At 39.2% G+C, this 22,308-nt stretch overlaps 1 protein-coding gene across 1 annotated transcript in view; it reads left to right on the top strand.

Moving 5' to 3' along the window:
* HECW2 (HECT, C2 and WW domain containing E3 ubiquitin protein ligase 2) overlaps positions 1 to 22,308 on the top strand; it is a 257,351-nt gene that overhangs the window by 147,094 nt on the left and 87,949 nt on the right. Inside the window, exons 10-13 of the mRNA XM_068967790.1 lie at positions 4,859 to 5,009; positions 5,673 to 5,776; positions 6,313 to 6,437; positions 17,105 to 17,290. Of these exons, the coding sequence (XP_068823891.1) occupies positions 4,859 to 5,009; positions 5,673 to 5,776; positions 6,313 to 6,437; positions 17,105 to 17,290 (566 nt within the window). The remainder of the gene's footprint in view (positions 1 to 4,858; positions 5,010 to 5,672; positions 5,777 to 6,312; positions 6,438 to 17,104; positions 17,291 to 22,308) is intronic.

Below are 22,308 nucleotides of genomic sequence, written 5' to 3'. Positions count from 1 at the left end.
AATAAAGGTTTAAAAGAAGGCAGTGAATCTGAAAAGTACAATTAATCTTATAGAATCTCTACTCTGTTTAAAGCTAGGGGCTCTTAGTCTCTAGAACCTTAAAGTTATTTTTGAGAAAAAAAAATTCATGCTTTTAATCTAAAAAGCTTCTTCCTTAAAAACTGAATATTAAGAGATTTGAGATTTTTAATTTTTTTTAACTTTTTATTCGAACATAACATGCATGCAGAAAATAGCCTATTCTGCCTGCTAAATTCCCACAAACTGAGCCCACTTGGGCAACCAGCCCACACCATTTGTTCTTTGTGCCCCCTTGCAGTCTGTAACTCACACTGCCAAAGGGCAGGGGCACCTACTGTCTTGACTCCCAAAGGCATAGACAAGTTTAACTTACTTTTGTACTTTTTACAAATGGTATCATAATTCCTTGATTGTTTCAATAAGGACAAATTTGTAGCATCTATTACAAAGCCTAATTATTTCCTTAAAATTACCGTTAGTTCATTATAACTTCGTCATCTCACCATTTTGATGAAGATACTATGATTATTATCATTTTTGTAGTAAGCTTATAAGTTTACTTCACAACACTCAGGTGTTTCATTTTTCTAAATCCAGTTATCATGAAGTCAGGCCCTGCTCACAGTCCTCTCACCACTTTGATTCATGTAGACAGTTCGGTACTGGCTGCTCTGAGATGTGACTCATCCTGTCTAGACATTGATTCTTCCCAGCCTCAGCATTCACTGAGATGTGTTCATGTCTTCGTCTGATCACCTGGGTGGTCCAGTGGAGACCAAGGTCTAGTGTGAAAGGAGTGAGGAAGAAGAATGATGAGATGAAGCACGGCCTTACGATTGACCCCTGCTCCATGCCCATATGGGCTGATTCCAAAAGTTGAAACTATCTAAGACCTCACCTGCTCTACCTTCCTGCCTCTGGGATAGACGCTGTGACAGCGGCTTGGGGCAGATTTTGATGCTTTCTAATTCTGCAACTTCCCCTTATTGTCCAGCTATTTAAAGGGGAATATTGTTAATATATTTGAATTTCAGGGTATCTAAGTGTCCCATTGCTCCTGGATCTCAGTTTGGAGTATTTAGACTGAAATTTCGTTTCTTGTGAGCCTGTACTTCATGACCTCTGAGAAGTCCAGCATCAGCTCCATGGGTTTGTACAATGAATTAGCTACATTTTAAAGTTTTTATTAATTTGTGTGGGTGTTCCTTAAATTTTAGTGTCCTTAGGAACCACCTGGGAAGGTTATTAAACATGTAGATAACTGAATGCTGGCTTCAGATAGTCTGATTCTGAACAGCTGGGATATCTCCTGGGAATCTGCATTTACACTGATCCTCTCAGTGATTCTGACACATACTTTCAGAGCCTCATACCTTGAGAAGCATTTCTCTACATAATAGTTTTCAAACCTTTTTATTGCCATGAAGCTCTTTATGGAAATGAAGTCTTATGTGGAAGACCAAAATGCACAAAAGATAATATTGGAGCGGCAGTGACCAAAGTGCAGTTAGCAGGTGGTTTTCAGGACCCCAGAGCCTCTGGACAAAAAGTATGAATGGATTTAGAGTCTGTATTGGAAATTCTGGCCTAGACATAAGATGGTGCTAGGTCCTTACTGAACCTAATGTAGTAAAATGCATGTCATTTGCCGACTTATGTTATTTTAGATATGAAAGGAACCTTAGCAATGCTTACTTCTGTCCTCTAGTTTTTCAGGTAAAGAAACTGTGGTCCATAGAGGTGTAGTAATTTGTTGAACATCACATAGCAAAAGTGTGACAAAGCCATGGCTAGATACAGGCTTTCTATTTACTAATCTAGTTCAACACATGCGTGTGCACACACAAACACACACAGCATACTGATTATATACCCCAGTTTATAGTGTGGCAAGACAGGGAAGTAAATGCTAAGATCCCAGTCTTCTAACCCTGCTTGTCTGATTTGAGTATTAGCTGTGAATGAAACTTATGTCTGACAGCGTGTTCTCATTTGCTTTCTTAACCAAGAACAAACCAGGCCTCATGTGAAAACGTATATTAAAGCAACCATACCTCTGCCTCCTGAAAAGTAATTTTGATGTATAATGATAGAGGACTGACCTTCCTATAGGCACCTCTGCTGTCTTTGCCTGGATGGAGGGGTATCAACTACTTGGGTAAGCGTGGATGTGTAGTTCACGAATATGCCAATAGCATAACAGTCTTTCCCAATTCAATGCCAAGAGTCCACTTAAGACCAGTAAATAGCATTTCTCTTTATGGGGATTTAGGTAAGAACTTCAATGCAAAGATATGATATTTGATAGGGAGAGTCATAATGTACATCCAGCATCCCATATTCTAAGAAAGCAAATTTTTGGAAATTGTTTTCTTTTTTTTAAATAAATTTATTTATTTTAATTGGAGGCTAATTACATTACAATATTGTAGTGGTTTTGCCCTACATTGACATGAATCCACCTCGGGTGTATATGTGTTCCCCATCCTGAAACCCCCTCGCACCTCCCTCCCCATCCCATCCCTCTGGGTCATCCCAGTGCACCAGCCCTGAGCACCCCTCTCATGCATCAAACCTGGACTAGTGATCTGTTTCACATATGATAATATACATGTTTCAATGCCATTTTCCCAAATCATCCCACCCTCACCCTCTCCCACAGAGTCCTTCCCATTGTATAGAAATATCTTTACTGAAATACAAAGTATGGTTATTCCTGGCCTTTGTGGAAAGTGAATACAAGATTCATTCTTTTTTATAGCTATACTTTATTTAAATTATTTGTTCATTTGTTACATGCTGTGTGCAAGGTACAGTGGTGAATATCTGGAGATTACCCCTTTCCCTCAAAGCCATTCCCCTCCATTTTGCTACCCATATGGGCCTCATACAGGTCATGTTTCATGGGGTAAATTCTTATGTAGTTTATTCAAGGGAAAAGTTCCACCTTTGAAGTTAATTTTTTATTTTCTTTTGTCAGAAAATGGAAAGTATGCAACAGTGTGTTTTCTTTTCTAACTCAAATGCCAGAAAACTTGGAGCCAAATTTTTGTTACAACCTCATCTTGGGAGCTTGGCAGCATATTTCTCTCTCTCTGTCTGCTTCCTTTAGTTGGTTTCTATTCTGTTTTTATTCCTAATTGACCTATTCTACATTTTTAAAAAATTGGAAGCTAATGTAAACATTCTTGGGGGGAAGAAATGGACATTTGTTTCCATATGCATTTGATTTGACATACAGCATGTGCTTGAATCATCCTGGCTCTGATGAGAGAGGAATGCAGTGGGAATACTTGTTCTCAGAATCTTGGAGCTGGGAAACTATGTGAAGAGCAGAGCAAAACAATGGAATGGATCAAAGGGTTTGAAAAATGGTTCCTGAACGTGCTTTTATGTCCTTACCGTTTGACCGCCTATGGCAGGCTGAGCATGCGGTCTTTTGCAACTGTCCTACTGATGAGATTGTAGCTGTCCCCAGATAATGCAGGTTTGGCAGCCTGCTTCGTCATGAGTCCGTGTCACCTTGGAGCATGAGTGACATGGAGTTGTCTGTTGTCTTGTGTTCTGCTTTTCCTCAGCCCAAGTTTTCTTGCCCTTGCCATATGTCATAAGTTATGACAGGCTGAGAGCAACAAAAGGAAATCTTTCCAATTCCAGCTGAGGTCGCCCTCAGTGGTCTTCTGGTGCTGGCTGGTCCACCATGCCGGGCTCTGCGGTCCTAAAGACTTTGTTGGAATACGTGTTCCACTCACCTACAGAGTAAATGCTGTAGCTGGTCAGGAGCAAGCATACTTTCCCCTTGGTCTCTAGTTTTAGATGCATGTTTTCTGTTGATAAACTATGTGATCACATGGAGAGTTTTGATATTAACAGAGCTGTTCAAGAGAAAGATGCTCATTAATTTCAAAACATAGTTGCCAGAGAAATAGCATTATATAAAGAACTTTCCTGGTTAAAGAATAGATCTCTACTGTTTTCATGTATTCCTATATAAATTACCCTTCCCAACTGCAGTCAACTTAAAAATTATTGCCTTTTGTAAAGATCACCTCATGATCTGCTTATTTTAATAGGAAAATGGCCTCTTAGAGAATTCACAGAGGTGGGATGTCTGGCCTTGAAGACCAGTCTGGTTGCTGTGTTTATTGAATGTGCTCTTATATGTTTATTAGCAAAGACTAACACATTTAATGAGATTGCTTACACATAAAATTCAATAATCTTTTAAAACATGGTATTTATTTGAGGTTGGAAACAAGTCATTAACCTTGCTCTGGAAATATATTCCTCTTTGGGAAAGTGCAAATGGAAATTCATAGATAATGATACTGTTTGATGACTAGGATAGCAATTTCTTCTGAAGACTACATCTACTAAAATTGTGTATAAATGTGCATGTGGAAATTTCCAGCTATGAATCTTTCTTCCAAATTGGGGAAAAAAACAGAAAAATCTTTTTTTTTTTTTTTTGGTGAAAATAAACATCAATACCAATTTTGATGTGAATATCTAAAATATTATGATACCAACTAATATTTTTTAAATGCTGGTACTTATATGTAAAGGATGAGCATTGGAGGCAGATCAAGGGGGATCCCCCATGATCAGGAGTTTTTTAAGGGCTTGGTTATGCACTCAGGAGCTGTTCACTGACTGGTGAAACACATTCTGGTGTAGACTAGGGGTGGGGGGGGTGTTGCTGGATTATGCAGCCAGGTATATGTTGTTAGCCCCAAATTATAGCATGTCAGAGAGAGAAACACGTGCTGCTTAATGAGCCACATCAGTGGCTTCAGTTGCTTCTCCTAATCCCTCTCCATGCATTACTGCTGTTTAGACTGGGAGGCGCGTATTGACAGTCACGGCAGGATCTTCTATGTGGATCACGTAAACAGAACCACGACGTGGCAGCGGCCCACAGCTCCCCCTGCCCCGCAGGTGCTGCAGAGGTCCAACTCCATACAGCAAATGGAGCAGCTGAACCGGCGGTGAGGATGGGCAGTTTTGTGGTTGGGCTAATTTTTACATGTGCGAAATGGAAAACGCTGTTGCCTCTTTGATCTTTGGGTGTCCTGTCATTAAGGCGGAGCATATGGCCTCTCTTGATTCATAGACTTCATTGACTGTCTTTCTCTTGGTTGACAAGTATTAAGCGCACACATCCACAGCTTGCTTGGAAACTATAGAGAGGAAATAAGTAATGATCAACCCAAGGCATTGATTTTTAGTACAATGGAGCATATATATTTGTCATTTGAAGCCAAATAGCTTTTTAAATATCTAGAATCTTCATTTGTGATGCATCTTTATTATTTGCCTAAGCTTTTAAAACCTATCCTTCTTTTACAAAAATGAATTGCTATGGAACAAAAGTTGTTCTTAACAATATGGGAATTTAGTTTTCTTTGATTAAAGGCCACAATTTAAAATAAAAAAGTTTTATTAATTTGTTAGGAAAATGTTCCACAAACTTTGAACAGAAGACATTAAGTTCAATGATTTTCTTAACAAATGGCCCAGAAGGTAGGGATGAGTTTGGGGGAGGAAATGGCCCAGGCTGGGAAGCTGGTGAAAACGTCTGAGTTCTGGGGCAGCAGTGAGCCCCATGTTTTCGAGGCTGCTGTGATCTAACTCTAGGCTCCTGATTTTAGATACCAGAGTATCCGCAGAACCATGACCAACGAGAGGCCTGAGGAAAATAGCAATGCTATTGATGGGGCCGGGGAGGAAGCCGAGTTTCACCAAGCCAGTGCAGGTAAGAGCCTGCAGGTTGGTTTGTTTTGTAATCTCACAAAAGTAGAAAACAAATAAGTAAGGGTTTCCAAGAAATGAGGCTTTCTTTAAAAGGATTTCTGATCTTCATTAAGATCTAGTAATCCAACTCAAAAAGTCAAATTCACTAGACACCTCTTTTAATTTTTGACTTTTTATTTAGTACTAAGAATCACAAAACCAAATAGAATATAAATTACTTTAAATCTCTGGATCTGTGCAGTAGTGAATAAAGAAAAGAATCTGATCACCTGAAATCTGATCACCTGAGATGCAACCTGCATCTCAGGATGCGTTAAAATGTTAATAATGACTATGAACATTACTGAGTTCCATTTTAGTGTGATGAAGAGCAGTTGAGTTTTACACATGAATTTACAGATACAAAAAAATATCTTGAGGATTAAAATAATAATAGATGATATAGGTGCTCTTTTAAAATATAGATACAAGTGAATAAGCATGTTTCCACCAGGTGCAAAGCTTTCCCTGAACGCCTTTGTGGTCTGCCCTGTCTAGATTTCCGACGGGAGAGCGTCCTGCCCCACTCTACCTCCAGATCCAGGCTCACGTTGCTGTTACAGTCTCCCCCCGTGAAGTTCCTCATCAGCCCAGAGTTCTTCACCGTGCTGCATTCTAACCCTGTGAGTAGCCAGTCTGAGAGGATGTGAGCAAAAAAGCAATAGGCCAAAGGAAATTATCCTCATTTGTGTATTGACAGTAAGAATGGAAATAGCTGATGTTTACCAAGTGCCATGTGTTTCAGCTCAGCATTAAGTACTACCTATGTCTTGAACCATTTAGCCCAAACATAGAGACCTATGAGTTCGATAAAACTTCTGTCTTTTCCTGATGAAGAAACCAAGGTACATAAGGGGTGAAATAACTTGCTCAAGAGATTGTTAGGGTTAAAAATCCCAGAGATGCTGACTTTCTGTGCTCTTAATGACCACTTTATTTTTCCTGCACAAATATAACCAAATATCTGAGCACTGACAACAGGCATTCGTTAGCTTGGGCTTTGAGATCATGATTACAGGCTCCCCAAAAGAACAAAGGAATATAAAATGTTACATTGCTGTAATCTGAAAAAATAAATCAATAAATAGAGGAATATTTTAAAATATATAAAATGTGTATGGGAGATCATGGTATATTTTTTTCTGCCGAGAGGAGAGTAGTGGTGTTTGCAGCAATTGAAATAGCACATGCATGGACCCTAGGGCTCAGAAGGGGGCAGAGGGGCTGCTGTGTGGTGATAGAAAGAATGAGTGGTGTGGTATTACACTGGACATTGGAAAGTCAGCAAGATCTGGATCATAGATCTGCCTTTGGGGCATGGCAGGGGATTTAGATTCTATTCTGAGATCAGAGTAACATTCTTGGATTTGGAGGCTGTAGAAAGGCAATAGTGGAAGGTTTAAAAGACTGATAGTTTTAAAGATTGAGTAGGAATTTGCCCTAGAAGTAAGACAGTCCAGAGCTCTCTAGGTAGAAAGAGTATCATTTACAAAATAAGAGATTCATAAAGTTGCAGGCTGTCTTAGTAATTTGTAGAACTACTGAAACTGAATTATTAGTGCAGCAGTTTGGTATTGCTGGTATGTGGAGAGCATAGGACACTAGCAAAAGTCAGATTTGAGGTGGGCAGAAGCCAGGTGGTTGTTGTTAAGTCGCCCAGTCATGTCTGATTTTTTGCAACCCCATGGACTGCAGCAGGCAAGGCCACCTTGTCCCTAACCATCTCCTGGAGTTTGCCCAAGTTCATGTCCATTGCATTGGTGATGCCATCTAGCCATCTCATCCTCTGACACCCTCTTCTCCTTCTGCCCTAAGTCTTTCCCAGCATCAGGGACTTTTCCAATGAGTCAGTTGTTTGCATCAGGTGACCAAAATACCAGAGCTTCATCTTTAGCATCAGTCCTTCCAATGAGTATTTAGGGTTGATTTCCTTTAAAATTGTCTGGTTTGATCACCTCGCTGTCCAAGGGAATTTCCAGTCTTCTCTAGCACCAGAGTTCAAAGGCATCAATTCTTTGGCACTCTGCCTTCTTTATGGTCCAGCTCTTACAACTGACCACTGGGAAGACCATAGCCTTGACTATATGGACCTTTGCTGGCAGGATGATATGTATTTTTTTCAGAAGCTAGATTACAGGAATCTAAACTCATATATGGAACAATTCTAGGAGATTGAAGGCTTTCATATAAAGAAGAATGAATAACATATAGAGTTGTCACTGTAAAACAATAACTCATGCTGTAGTGGGAAGAGCTTTGAACTTGGAATCAAGTAACACAAGTTTTCCTTTGCTCGTTCGTTTACTTATGCCTTCGTTCAACCAATGTTTATTAAATGCCCATAATTTGCCTAGTACATTCCAGACTCTCAGGCAGAGTGGTAAACAAGACAAGAGTAGAATAAATATGAACTAGTGAACAAAAAGATAATTCAGGCAGTGAAATGTGTCATGAGGCAACTGAAACAGTATAGATGACTGGGCTAGGGTGAGCAGGGGGCCAGGCTATTGGAGATGCTGGTTTAGATCAGGTGGATGGAAAGACTTCTCCAAGATATTATAAAATTTCAAGAAGCTCGGAAGGTAAAGGTCTTAGAGAAGAACTTTCCTTGCCAAGCAAGAGCAAAGGCTTGAGGATAGGAATGAGTTTGATGTAGTATATGGTATAATCAGAGGGGTGAGCAGGGCTTCAAAATGTAGGGCTTGTGTAATCTGGCAAGGAGTTTGGGTTTCATTCTAAGTGAGTTTTATTCCTAAAGGAGTTCATATGGGGATATAGTTTTGATCTTTTTTTTTAAAGTTTCTTCTACCTGCTATGTTGAAAATAAGTTTTAAAAGGCAAACTTGTCATCCGGGAATAAGTGAAAAGGCCCTGTGGTGAGACATGGAAAGGACCTGGATTAGTGCAGTAGCAGTAGAGATGGTGAGAATGTATCTTGGAGAAAGAGCTGATACTTTTCACATACTTTTGTCAATGAGGTCAGCACCTTCTTTGTTGAGCCAGATAATAGTTTTTGAATATTGGATTTATTTTTGTTCATTTTGTTTGTGTGTATGTGTGCTATTTGCAGTGTTAACAGCACAATTTGAACTTTATTCCATGTTATTAGCATTTTATTTTCTTCATCAATTTCTTAAATCTAGATCTTATGTTTAGAAACTGGCAGCCAGCAAACTTTTTCTGGAAAGGGCCAGAGCATAAATATCTTCAGCTTTTGGGCCAAGGACAGCATGTACATGAATGGATGCAATTATATTCCAATGAAACTTTGTTTGCAAACACAGCCAGCCAGTCTATAAGTCTCTAGTTTACTCATTTCTAGTCTAGACAGCCCATAAAACAGTATTAAGACTTGGTTTGCACTTACTGATTTCTGTAGTGTTAATATTCCCACTGTGGCCAATTTCAAGCTACCATCTTTTTTGTTGTGTGATTTCTGTTTTGTTATATATATTCATTTTTTGTATTTTCTTGATTTCACATATTATGTGATAACATACTGTGTTTGTCCTCGTCTTATTTCACTAAACCTAATACTCTCTAGGTCCATCCACATTGTTGAAAATGGCAGAATTTCATTATTTATTATGGCTGGGTAATTGTGTTTTCTTTAGCTGTTCATCTGTTGATGGAAACTGGTTTCTTCCGTATCTTGGTATTGTAAATAATACTGTTGTAAAGATTGGGGTGCATGTATCTTTTCAAATTAGTGTTTTTTCCCAGATATATACCCAGGAGTAGAATTGCTGGATCATATGGTAGTTCTATTTTTAGTTTTTTGTGAAACCTTCATACTCTTTTCCACAGTGGCTGTGCCAATTTACATTCCCACCAACAGTGGGCAACAGTTCCCTTCTTTCTACATCCTCACCAACATTTTTTATTTGTAGATATTTTGATAATAGCCATTCAGACAGGTAGGAGATAATATCTCATTGTACTTTTGATTTACATTTCTCTTATGATTAGTGATGTTGAACACTGTTATCTATCTGTAAGTATTGTAAAAATTGTAAGTAAAAATTCTATTTAGGTCATCTGCATGGTTTTTAATTGGGTTGTTTGTACTTTTGATACTAAGTTGTATGATCTGATTATATAATTTATATTCTAATCGAGGATATTAACCCATTGTCAGTCATATTATTTGTAAATATTTTCTCCCACTTAGTAGGTTTCCTTTGCTATGCAAAAGCTTTTAAGCTCAGTTAGGTCCCATTTGTTTATTTTTGCTTTTGTTTCTTTTGCTTTAGGAGACATCCAAAAAATATATATTTCTATGATTTAGGTCAAAGAGTGTTCTGCATTTGTTCTCTTCTAGGAGTTTTATGATTTGATGTCTTGCATCTAAGTTTTTAATCCATTTTGAGTTTAGTTTTGTATGTGGTATGAGGAAATGTTCTAATCTCATTCATTAAAATGTAGGTGTCCAGGTTTCTCAGCACCACTTATTGAAGATATTGTTTTCTCTCCACTGTATACTCTTGCCTCCTTTGTCATAGATTAATTGACTTCAAGTATGTGGGTTTATTTTTGGCTTCCTGTTCTGTTCCATTTATCTATGTGTCTGTTTTTGTGCCCAGTACCATACTGTTTTTGGAAAAGACCCTGATGCTGGGAGGGATTGGGGGCAGGAGGAGAAGGGGACAACAGGGGATGAGATGGCTGGATGGCACCACTGACTCGATGGACGTGAGTCTGAGTGAACTCCGGGAGTTGGTGATGGACAGAGAGGCCTGGTGTGCTGTGATTCATGGGGTCACAAAGAGTCGGATACGACTGAGCAACTGAACTGAACTGAACTGAACGACACAGTTTTGATTACTGTAGCTTTATGTATACTCTGAAGTCAGGGATCGTGGTCACTCTAGCTTTGTTCTTTTTTCTCAAGATTGATTTGGCAATTCATGGTCTTTTGTGCTTCTGTACAAATTTTAGGATTTTTTTTTTCTAGTTCTATGTAAAATGCCATGGGTATTTCATAGGGATTGCATTAAAACTGTAGATTGCCTTGAGTAGTATGGACATTTTAACAGTATTAGTTCTTCCAACCCAAGGATACAGAGGATCTTTCCTTTTCTAAACATTTCAGTTTCCTTTATCAATGTTTTATAGTTTTAAGGACATAAGACTTTCACATCCTTGGTTAAGTATATTCTAGGTATTTTATTCTTTTTGAGGCAATTTTAAACAGAACTGTTTTTTTTTTTTTTGCTTTCTCTGTTAACTCATTATTAGTGAGTAATAGAAAAGCAACAAATTTCTGTATTTTAATCTTGTATCTTATGACTGCTGAATTCATTTACTAGCTCTAATAGTTCATTGGTAGATACCTAATCATTTTTATTGAAAAGAACAAAAATTAAGTAGATACATAGTTGCCATAGCTCTAAAGGAAAACTTGAGGAACAAAATACTGGTTTTTGTTTGTGTGTGTCTGTGTATGTGTGTTTTTACTATTTTTGCATTGTAGTTGCTTTAAGATATATTCTACTGCCCTCTGCTGGTTATGATCAGATTGCTTCCAAAATTGTCTTAAACCACTTCCCCTGGTAACTCAAGATTTAATTCTTAGTGTCATGTCGTTGATATTTGGGATGACTGTGTTCGTCTAATAATTATCAAACATACATACATTTTATTATATGCAACTAAATAATTTTTCCAACATACATGCCAAATGATTATTTTATACTGGATGAGGTATCCATTCCCTTCTCCAGGGAATCTTGCCAACCCAGAGATTGAACCTGGGTCTCTTGCATGGCAGGCAGATTCTTTATCATCTGAGCCACCAGGAAAGCTCTAAATAATTACTACTTTAGCTTTTAATATGTTCTAAAAATACCTTAATTCTATCATATAAGTTCCTTTCTACTTAATGAAAAAAAGTATTGTTCTAAAATACTCAAATATATTCTTATAAGTCAGAAACCTGTGCTATTGCAAAAATAGATGAATTGATAATTACAGTTAGTTTTATTAATAAATTTCCCTCCATTTTACTTCTTAGCCAGATGAGAAAAATATAAAGTCCCTATGATTAAAAATATTGTGAAGATAAACTGCATAAAACAAGACTATTTCCATATAATATCATGTATCTTATGGAAACAATATTACTTGATTTTGTTTATAATAAATTTTGTTTAGTGAATAATATATACAGATGCTCACATCTACTTCCTTGTGAGCCTTTGTATACATTTACTATGGCAGCAGTGATAATGTTTTCCAAGCATGAATTCAGAATACCTATTCCTGATGAAGGATTTCTGGAAAATGAAAGATTTTATTTAGCAATAATATACTAACCTGTGTTATTGGAAATAACAGATTTAGAGTAAAGTAAGACTGGGCCAGGTAATCCTGGACATATGATCACTGTAACACTTAAAAAACCTGCTCCCAAAAAAGGAGGTTTGATTATTACTTGCATTGATTGTGATTAATTAATTGATAAGTTAGTTGATTGATAAGACATATAATTTTCTTATTCTGTTGCCAAATAGCAATAATTTCCTCTCGGTTCTTCTCGATATTTTTCACTTCTAACTCTTCAAACACTTAACCATACAAAACACATTAAGCTCTAAGGAGTGTAATTTTAATGAAATTCCACAAAGAAATTCAGTTAATACTCAGTTGATCATTCATCTAACCGTGCAGTGTTTATTTATTTACAGAATGATAAGAAACAACCAAGAGGATTGGGAAAGGGAGTTTTGGAATAGAGAAGGGATAACCAAAATGGACATTTTAAATCACATTGACAGGCAAGAAAACTTTACATCCTTTAGGTATCATTTAAAGGGGCTCTGCTTACTATTTACAGTTGTCAAATCACCTTAACCCGTGTGAATCCACATGCAGCATCTTCCAAGGTGAGATCACTCTGTGCAAGAAGTTTTATCATGACCCTGCTATGAAATAAGTCCACTTTTGTTTCAGGTAGCAGATCAGATCCCTTTACTGCATCTTGTTCTGCAAGACCAAAGCAAAACAGCAACTCAAATGCAAAAAAAGGATCCCTTTCCAGTTAGACCCACTACACCCCAGAAGGGAGAATAAAGATGTCTCTTTTCTTCTCACGCACAGGTTTTTCCTGTCAGCTTCCATGAAGGCTCTTTCTACCTAATCCTACCTGTTTAGTGTTTCTCAGCTCTTTAGTAAGTTAGTGTTAGTTGCTCAGTCGTGCCCAACTCTTTGCGACCCCATGGACTGCAGCCCACCAGGCTCCTCTGTCCATGAGATTTTCCAGGCAAGGATACTGGAGTGGGTTGCCATTTCCTTCTCCAGGGGATCTTCCCAACCCAGGGATCGAACCTGGGTCTCCTGCACTGCAGGCAGATTCTTTACCTACTGAGCTACAAGGGAAGCCCTTTGGATCCCTCTGATTCTTAGCTCTGCTAGTTTTATCAGTATATTTCAGCATTTTCACTGCTACTGTGACCTCTGTTTTCCAAGCTCTTCTTTCTGCCTCTGGCGAATCCCTTTCTCCCACCTTCCCCTGTAATTTTCCCTCTCCATTCTTTTGAGTGATTGGGTTTTGCTCGTCTCTGTATCCTTGGGGTTTAGAACAGGGCTTTCCTGGTGGCTTCGACAGTAAAGCGTCTGCCTGCAATGCGGGAAACCTGGGTTCGATCCCAGGGTTGGAAAGATCCCTTGGAGAAGGAAATGGCACCCCACTCCAGTACTCTTGCCTGGAAAGTCCCGTAGGTGGAGGAGCCTGGTAGGCTACAGTCCATGGAGTCACAGAGAGTCAGACACGACTGAGCAACTTCACTTCACTTAGCATGTAATTAATAAGAGGTTATGAGACCCTTCTTCCCTTAATAGAAGGTGGAATGCTTGCCCAAGATCTTCAAAGACTGAAAAGTAGAAAACAGTTTTACTAATGTTAAAACACAGTGTAGGCATAATCCTTTATATATTCTTGTACTTAGTTCAACTCTGGTTTTACAGTGATTTTTACCTCTTCAATGCACTTTTACACCCTTTGTTCCACGGGATTTGAATCCCACATGCCTATGAAGAAATCAGGGCAGTTACTATTATCCCATCATAGAGCTGAGCAAATTGAGGCAGAGATTAAATGACTTTCTTTGTCCCTATCCATGAGCTGTGATTAGAAACCTCACCATAGTTCTGTATGAACTGGAATATAAATATCTTTTCTGAATAAGTATACTTCTGGTCATCTATATGTATATACTATATATAATGTACATTTTAAAACAATACTATAAATATTGAATAAACATAAAACATATATCAAAAATAGAACAGATGGATATGTGTATAAGCATATGTATGTGTGCTTGGTCGCTCAGTCATGTACGACTCTTTGTGACCCCACGGACTGCAGCCTGATAGGCTCCTTGGTCCATGGGGAGTCTCTATGCAAGAACACTGGAGTGGGTTGCCATGCCCTCCTCCAGGGGATCTTTCCAACCCAGGGGCTGAACCAGGTCTCCCGGACTGCAGGCGTATTCTTTACCAACTGAGCCACCAGGGAAGCCTGTATATAAATATAGACATGCATAAATATGTTATACATACATGTATATAAACATACCTAAGTAAACATATATATGTGGGTAAGTTTGTATGTAATTTCTTTACAAACATGTAGCCAGAGTCTAGAGGGATGTTCCTGTTTGCCTTATGTGTTATATGTAGACCCTAATAATCATGTGCATATTATTCAGACTTGAAAAAGCCATGATTCTAAAGGTTGTTTGCTAGATACTGACGAGAGAAATCTTTCTTTTACTTAAATTTACTTTGGTAGATGCTTTTTGCAAAGATCAGTTGAACTTGGCATTATATTACACATCTCACTGAGTGAAGAGGGGGAAGATGAAAGGACGTAATTAATTATAAGACCAGCCTTAAGACTCCTGTGCTTAAAGAGCTGTCCAACCCCAGGGGATTGCTTCCTGCCCGAGGCTGGGATGGGTTCCGTCACCTAATTACTACTACTTCTTGCCCTAATGCAGTTCTGCTGCTTTTCTTTAGCAGAGTGAGGAGCCTTTCTGGTGCCCCAGATAAAGAATCAGGATGTGGCCTATTTACTTATTTTAATGCGGGGGGAGGGGGTGGTAGGGGGAGGGTTAAGGGAGGGTGACAAGAGATACATCTGTTTAGAAATGATTTATCTGACAGAATTCTCCCACAATATTTTGTTCCCAAAGAAACTTATTAGGGAGCGTGACTTGAGAGTTCATTACTGTCATCGTCACAGAGGCTAGTGTTATCTCCGGCCTCTATGCTTGCAATGGCTTGTGTGAAAATAAATCAGCAACATGCAGCCAAATACAGAAAACAGATGCCTTGTTGATTGTGCATAAGACTCCAAGGCAGGGTCAGCCACAGGCTAAACTATTAGTTAGCTAATGTTAATCTCTGACAGCCTCCGACTTCTTTTATTAGTCTCCTTCTCTGCTTTCATGGTATCACTTTCTTATTCTCTCATGCTCTAATTGCCCAGAGCCCCTGCGTGGGCCTGCCTGCTTTGGCAGTGCTCTGTACTCTGAACCTCGTAATTATTCACAGCCGTCAAACCTCCTCTCCTTTAGACTGTCAGGTGGAAATGTGATCTCAAATACTTTCTTCTCAGGTGTACTAAGGAACTAGTACACTAGCATTTGAGTAGAGTTTAATGTGTCTGACCTTCCTGCCTTCCATTTCCATAGCGGAAAAATAATTTCCATGCAAAGCAAAAGGTTAATGATAGCAAATCAATCAGAATAACTGTAGAAAAGTTACTTTGTGCAGTGTGAGTTATACATCAGTCATGGTGACCAACACATCTTCAATGGCTTAAGCTAACAGAGGTCTATTTCTCATTCCAAATTGAGTTGTCAGGGTTCTCTGATCCTTGGAGTCCTTCAGCAACCCAGGAACCCAAACTGAGAGCAGCCACCGTTTCAGACATGGCCAGCTGCTGTGCTCACCATGCCAAAGGAAAGAAAGCTCTTGAAGGCACTCCTGTTTTCAATGAATTGTCCCACCCAGACGTGACACATTCTGAGGGTCTCTGGAAAGACAGGAACATTGTTGACTATCCTTACTTATTCAGCTTTTATTCTCAATAACCAGCACAGTTAGTGTTTATTAAGGTGAAGTTATTTCCAGAGAGTCTGATTTCTTTGGGGTTTATCTTGGTCTGTCTGAAAGAAAATAAGTAACAAAACTCATAACGTAAAGCCTGTAGGCCTCCACACTCAGTCTGATATCCCTGGGATGCTGAGGTGGGAGGAACCCAAAGCCCTTTGAATCTACCTGAGGATAGCATGCCGGGGGAGATCCTCACGGTGGGTCAGGTTCATGAATGTCACATTCCTTCAGGGAAATAGCCTATACAGTTACTCCTTTTCCACTGCTTGGCACATGGTACTGTGTTGAATATCTGTTGACTAACTCATGAGGACAGCCCATGGCTTATGGTCTTTTTTTTTTTTTTTCTGGACTCTTCTTTAAGTATCAGAAGAGGACACTGATGACATTTTATAGAACAATCACTTTTTTATGTGTGCTGGTATAATGGGGTTTTATTAAATGTGTATTTCAATCATGTAAATTTAGCCATATATAGGTAATGTGTGTATATGAGTATGTATGTGTGTGTGTGTGTGTGTGTACAGGAGAAATAGAGAAGAAAAAAAGATAAAAAAATACTAAGATATACAGTCTAGGTAATTCTGCTTGCTATTCTATTTACTGAGATTATGCTTTTAAGCACAAGTAAGATGAAAAACTCTAATCTACTGTGGTCTCAGTTGAATATGACTCTCAGTGAGAACTACTCAGCCTATTGGATGCACTTCTAATATTCAGATTTATGGCCATTTTTCTATACAACTTGGCTCCTCACTATATGCCAACTGTTTCATTGGCATGGACCCAAAGCCAGAGACCTTGTGCTGGAGGAAATCCTGGCTATATTGGGGCTCTCTGTGAGGTGGTATATTTGTTTCCTGAATGGTGTAATTTTGACTGTGTGGGCTTTGCCTAAAACTATCTTTAAGGTCTTACATCTCCTGTAGAATGAAACTCCACAGCGTTCTTGTTCCTTAGAAAACTAGATTCATTAGTGAAGACTCCCTGACTTTCTGTAGTCTATTTTAATTTAATCAAAATTATTTTGCTTTGTCTCCTAATGTGGGTCTAGAGTTACATTGAATCTGATATACCATCCAAAGATTAAATATGTCCATGGGAGTTTATGTGTTGCTTTTGCACGTCACAAAGCAGATTAACATGGCTTTCCCATCCTTCTCTCCAGAGTGCCTACCGCATGTTTACAAACAACACATGTTTGAAGCACATGATCACCAAAGTCCGGCGGGACACCCACCACTTTGAACGCTACCAGCATAACCGGGACCTTGTGGGATTCCTCAACATGTTTGCAAACAAACAACTGGAGCTGCCAAGGGGCTGGGAAATGAAACACGATCATCAGGGCAAGGTAACTTGTAGGAGTGGCCGTGGGGAAGCCGCCACATGACTGTGTGATCTTGTGACTTTGGCACTTGGCTCTACCCATCAGGTGAGGGCTGAAAGTCCTTTGTGAGGGGAAAAATTCCATCTCCTGCTTCAAGGGAAACCTGGACAAACAGGTTGTTTGTTACCATCAGCAGTTGCTACCCTCTTTTGAAGTGGTATATGCAGTGTATGGGAGTCAGGGCACTTGATGGGCAAAACACCCACTTTGCATGGACATTCTTTGAACTGTAATCTCTCACCATTTTCTACTCTTTAGAAAAGAGGTTTCTTAGGCAATGATACTTCCCTCTCCTAGCTGTGTTGTGGATAGCTGAATACAAGTTGTGGCATTGTTTGAAGAAGGTGGCTAGGAGGTTGCTAAGCAACAACACAAGGTGTGTCTGTGACACCATCCGGGTTTGGGCCTTAGTCTTGTTGGTTCAAAACCCTGATTTTGTTAGCATGTATGATGAGAAATATTTAACTCTCGCACAGGCCAGGTAACCACATCTGCACTTCCTTCTTAGACAAATGAATCAGAAAGCCAGGTAACTATCAGGAGGTTGTCTTATGAGTAAGAAATCAAAGTGAGAAAGTTAGTAATTCTTATTAAGGTGTTTCTCAGCCAAGATTTTGTTTATTTAACTCTTGTTCAGCATGTACTAGGAGCCATGAACTGTTTAAGTTCTTTATGTTTAAGCTCTCCACAATAACTCTGTAAGAGAGTACTGTTATTATTATTGCTATTTACATATGCAGAGTTCAGGTGCAGAATGGTTCAGTGACTTGCCCAGTGACTAGGGATGGGTAATGTCTGAGCTGGGCTCTAACCCATGCAGTCTGGTTCAAGGGTCCTTGCTCCTAACCACCCTATTATGCTCTCCAAGTATTGAGAAACAACCAACAGTTTTCCTGTCTGTAAAAATACTTGAAATACATGACTTGTAGTGTGGGGAGGATTACGCTGACAAAATATTTACAATAACTGTACTTGACTTTTTCATTCAGCAAATATTTATTGAACACCTGTGCAAAACAGAGCAGCCAACAACTCCATAGAACTGCCTTTCTAATGGAAAGAGATGGCCAATGGACAAGTAAATACCAGACACGCTAAGAGCTGATTAAAGTTTTGATTTAAAGAAAAGCAGGATATGGGGTCTAGGAAAAGGCAGGAGTGGAGAGTTATTTTATAGAGGGTGTCTGAGGAAGGACTCACAAATTAAGCTCTGCATGGACACAGACGTAAATTAAGTGAGAAATAAACCATACCAGGGAAGAGCATTCAAGGTGAGTGGAATGTGAAAAGTACTCAATGCATTCCATTCTTCCCTAAAGTACCCTCTAGCAAAAATACCACGTGTATCTTGCTCATCCTGAACTCAGTTTCCAGCAATCTTATCTGAGAACTTAGCGGCAGTCAAAATGGTTATTACAAATTGCATGGATACATTTTAATGCATGGGAGGAACCCTCAGACTTTCACTGAAACTACTGACCTGAGTTTTGTAAAATTTTTAGTAAATCTCTAATTCTCAGCCCAGAGAAGATTAGAAGTGGTAAGCATGAAGTTCAGAATAGATGAAAGAGAATGGATTTGTAATTAGGTCCCTAAACCACAGGTAGAATAGTGGTATATCAGAGTTAGGTGGGATGGCAGGAAAGCCTTTCCAGGACACAGGGAACCTGCAGGGACACTTGGCAGTTCCCGTGCTCTCTCTTTCCCAAGGAGGATGTCACTTTGCTGGTGCTGAGTGTTTGTTTGTAAACATTCTACTAAATGGAAATGTGCAGGTAGTCCAAGAAAGGGCGATGGAAAATACTGATGGTATTATACCTGCATGTATAAGAGCATTAGCAGACCAAGAATCAGCTCTGTTCTCAACTCTGACAGTTTTTTTCCTGATGTCATGGGGTTCTATACTCATTAGAAAACCATAGGTCTAGGGAAAAACCCAAGCTGAGATAATGCTGCATGTATTTCTGTTCTGTGCAGAGACTTAACATGTTAAGTCCTTTTGTATCCTTAGCTGAAGGGAATCGGGAACTTATCATGCAGACCTGGAAGGGAAGTTTCCCTTCTTGCCAGTCATAACTTGCCAGACATGCTTCAGGAGAGAGCTTCTTATTAATAACACCTGAACCTTGAGAAGAGTTTAAATTGGACTTAGAATACTATTTAAGATGAGTTATGATGTATTCTTAAGAACGAGTTCTGTCTCATAGCTTTTATAAAAGTTTCGATGGTTAAACAGAGGTAAACATTATCTCAACTGTGCGGGTAACATAACCATCTATCCTCTTTCCTGAGGGTTTGGACTCCTGGGGTTTCAGCCTAAAGTTGTAAGCATTGTTAAGAGCATTGAGTGTGAGTTGGGAGATAGCTGACCTCACAGATTGCTGGTGACTTTCCTTTTGAATGATGCGTGCCACGGAAGATGTAGAAGGACCCCTGGCCTTGTGGACAGAATGAATTACCAGACAGGCCTGAAAGATGATCACTTTAGCCTGATTCCTCTGCTTTATGCATTTAGACTTTAATGAGATTTTTAGCTAAGCTGGATACCTTAATGAAAGCAGGTGTATCTCCCTGTGCTTCCCATCATCCTTTCTTTACAAATGACTGACTTCCAATAAACAAAAATAGCTTTAAAGAACATCTGGGAGAGGCTCTTGCTGTGGCTGTACTTTAAAAATCATAGCTCCCATCCTTTGCCGTTAACAGGTTTACTACTAGCCTGAAATTTTAACTGCCCCTTTTTGATGTATTGCTTTACCTCTATAATGTTTAAAGGGAGTAAACTTTTTTCCCATTTAATATAGCATCAGAAGCTATTAAATACTATGAGTTTTTTTCCCCAGAGTGATGACTAATTTCTAGAGTTGACATGGAATAGGATGACCAAATCCTCACCTGCATGAAAAGACATGGTTCTTATGAGAAATGTGGTCAAATTTAGCTGCTCAGGACTATGAAATTTGGCTCCATCTTCTTTTCTCAAGTGCACCATCTTCCTGTGTTTTCATTAATTTTGCCATTCACCACACTTCCGAATGCCTGCTATAAGCATGCCACTGTGATAACTATGCTACAAGCTCACAGTGTAGTATTATGTAGTGTGTGCCACTAGATATGTGCTAGATGTGGCTATGCATTTAGATTAATTCCTTCCATTCTCAATGCAACCTTGTACATAACTGCTACTTTTAATCCATAGTTTTTGGAAGAGGAAACTGAAGCACAGCATGGCTAAGTGAGCTGACCAAGATCCTATAATTAGTGTGTGGTAGAATTGGATTTGACTTAGTCCATGCAGATCCAGAGTCTGTGCTGTCACCCTGCCTCTCACCAGGGAGGAGGTGAATACACATTTTCTAGCTCTTACAGGGAAGGCAGTAAACGGTGCTCTGGGAGCATGTGGCATGGTCTCCTACCATGGTTGAGAGTGTGGGGGCTTTCATACACGCCATTGAAGGGCAGCAGAGTGGCTGGATTGCTCTTGCCTCTCTAGGCATAAGTGAGTCCCCACAGTCCCTCTTGCACTGTTTCATGATGCCTATACCTATGTGTCTCATGGTGCTGCTGTTAACTTGTTTTGTCTTCCCAAGCAGATGATCCCCTCCTTGAGAGTTCTTCTGTTTATTTTTTTAAATTACTCCCTCTTCAACCCCAGAGCCATGTGTATAGAAGATTCTCAAAATAGGTTTGATGAAGCAATGAAAATTTGTCATCTGTAGATTCCTAGTTTTTCGGTGATATCTGCTTTGGACAAACAAGCAAGCTTCCAGGCTCTCTCCCCATTGCCACTTGCTCCTCCTTCTGTGCACTCACTGGAAGTAGCTCCTAGGATTTGCCTGGTTTGACCTTTCTTATTCCATGTGTTGTCTTGGATTTTTCACATTACATGTTTGAACAGGGTAGTGATTATGCTGTACTACAGTTTAGCTGTCTCCAGTTTGGAAGAGACTTTTCTTCTAATTACTTAAGGCCAAGGGTTTAAGTTGGCTGAGATTTCACAAAATTCTAGATCTGTGTGCTTTTAGGGGGAGTTCTAGGGTGAAAAATGTCCTTGACTTACATGAAAGCAGAGAAGTAAAATATTCTTTTAACATTGACTATGAATTAAAGAGTAAGAACAACTATCAGGCCTTCTAGGTAAGATGATAACGATGGTGATAACAGTGATGACACCTACATTTATTGGGCTCAATCCATGTGCCAGGCACTTAACTAGGTATTTGTGCATGGATTATTTTATTTCAACCTCATGGCAGTTTATGAGGTGGGTATTATCATTATTGTTCACATTTTAATTGAAATTTGTGTGTGTGCATGCGTCTGCTAAGCCGCTTCAGTTATGTCTGATTCTTTGCGATCCTATGGACCGTAGCCCACCGGGCTCCTCTGTCTATGGGATTCTGCAGGCAAGAATACTGGAATGGGTTGCCATGTCCTCCTCCAGGGTACCTTCCTGACCCAGGGATCGAATCCACATCCCTTATGTCTCCTGCATCAACAGTCAGGTTCTTATAATGTGTGTATAATAAGCAAGTGAGGAATTCAGGATTCTAACTTTAGGAAGGTGTCTCTTAACCACTGCACTCTATTGGGAGGGATTATCTTTGAAAATGAGATATACTTTATCATTCCGAGGAAGAAGAGTTATAGTCCAGGTGTTGGGATTACTGGTATCCTTCAAAGCTGAGTCATACAAATAGGTTTTGATTAGATTATAGGTATTTTATCAGACGACACTCCACCAGAAACACATTCATGACTTCATGCTTAAATACCATAGATCTAGGAGCTAAAAAGGGAAGCCTAGTCTTCCTCTAATTCAACCTAATAGGTGTGGGATTTCTCTTGCTGGAGAGAATGTTTTAAAATTATATTATGGTGATGGTTGCACAATCCTATGTGTATACTGAAAACAGTGGGTTGTACCATTCAAATGGGTGAATTGTATAATACCTGAGTTATATCTCAATAAAACTATTTTA

This window comes from Capricornis sumatraensis, chromosome 3 (genome assembly GCF_032405125.1).
Source record: "Capricornis sumatraensis isolate serow.1 chromosome 3, serow.2, whole genome shotgun sequence".
Lineage (NCBI taxonomy): Eukaryota > Metazoa > Chordata > Mammalia > Artiodactyla > Bovidae > Capricornis > Capricornis sumatraensis.
This window is presented reverse-complemented; position numbering and strand designations above follow the sequence as displayed.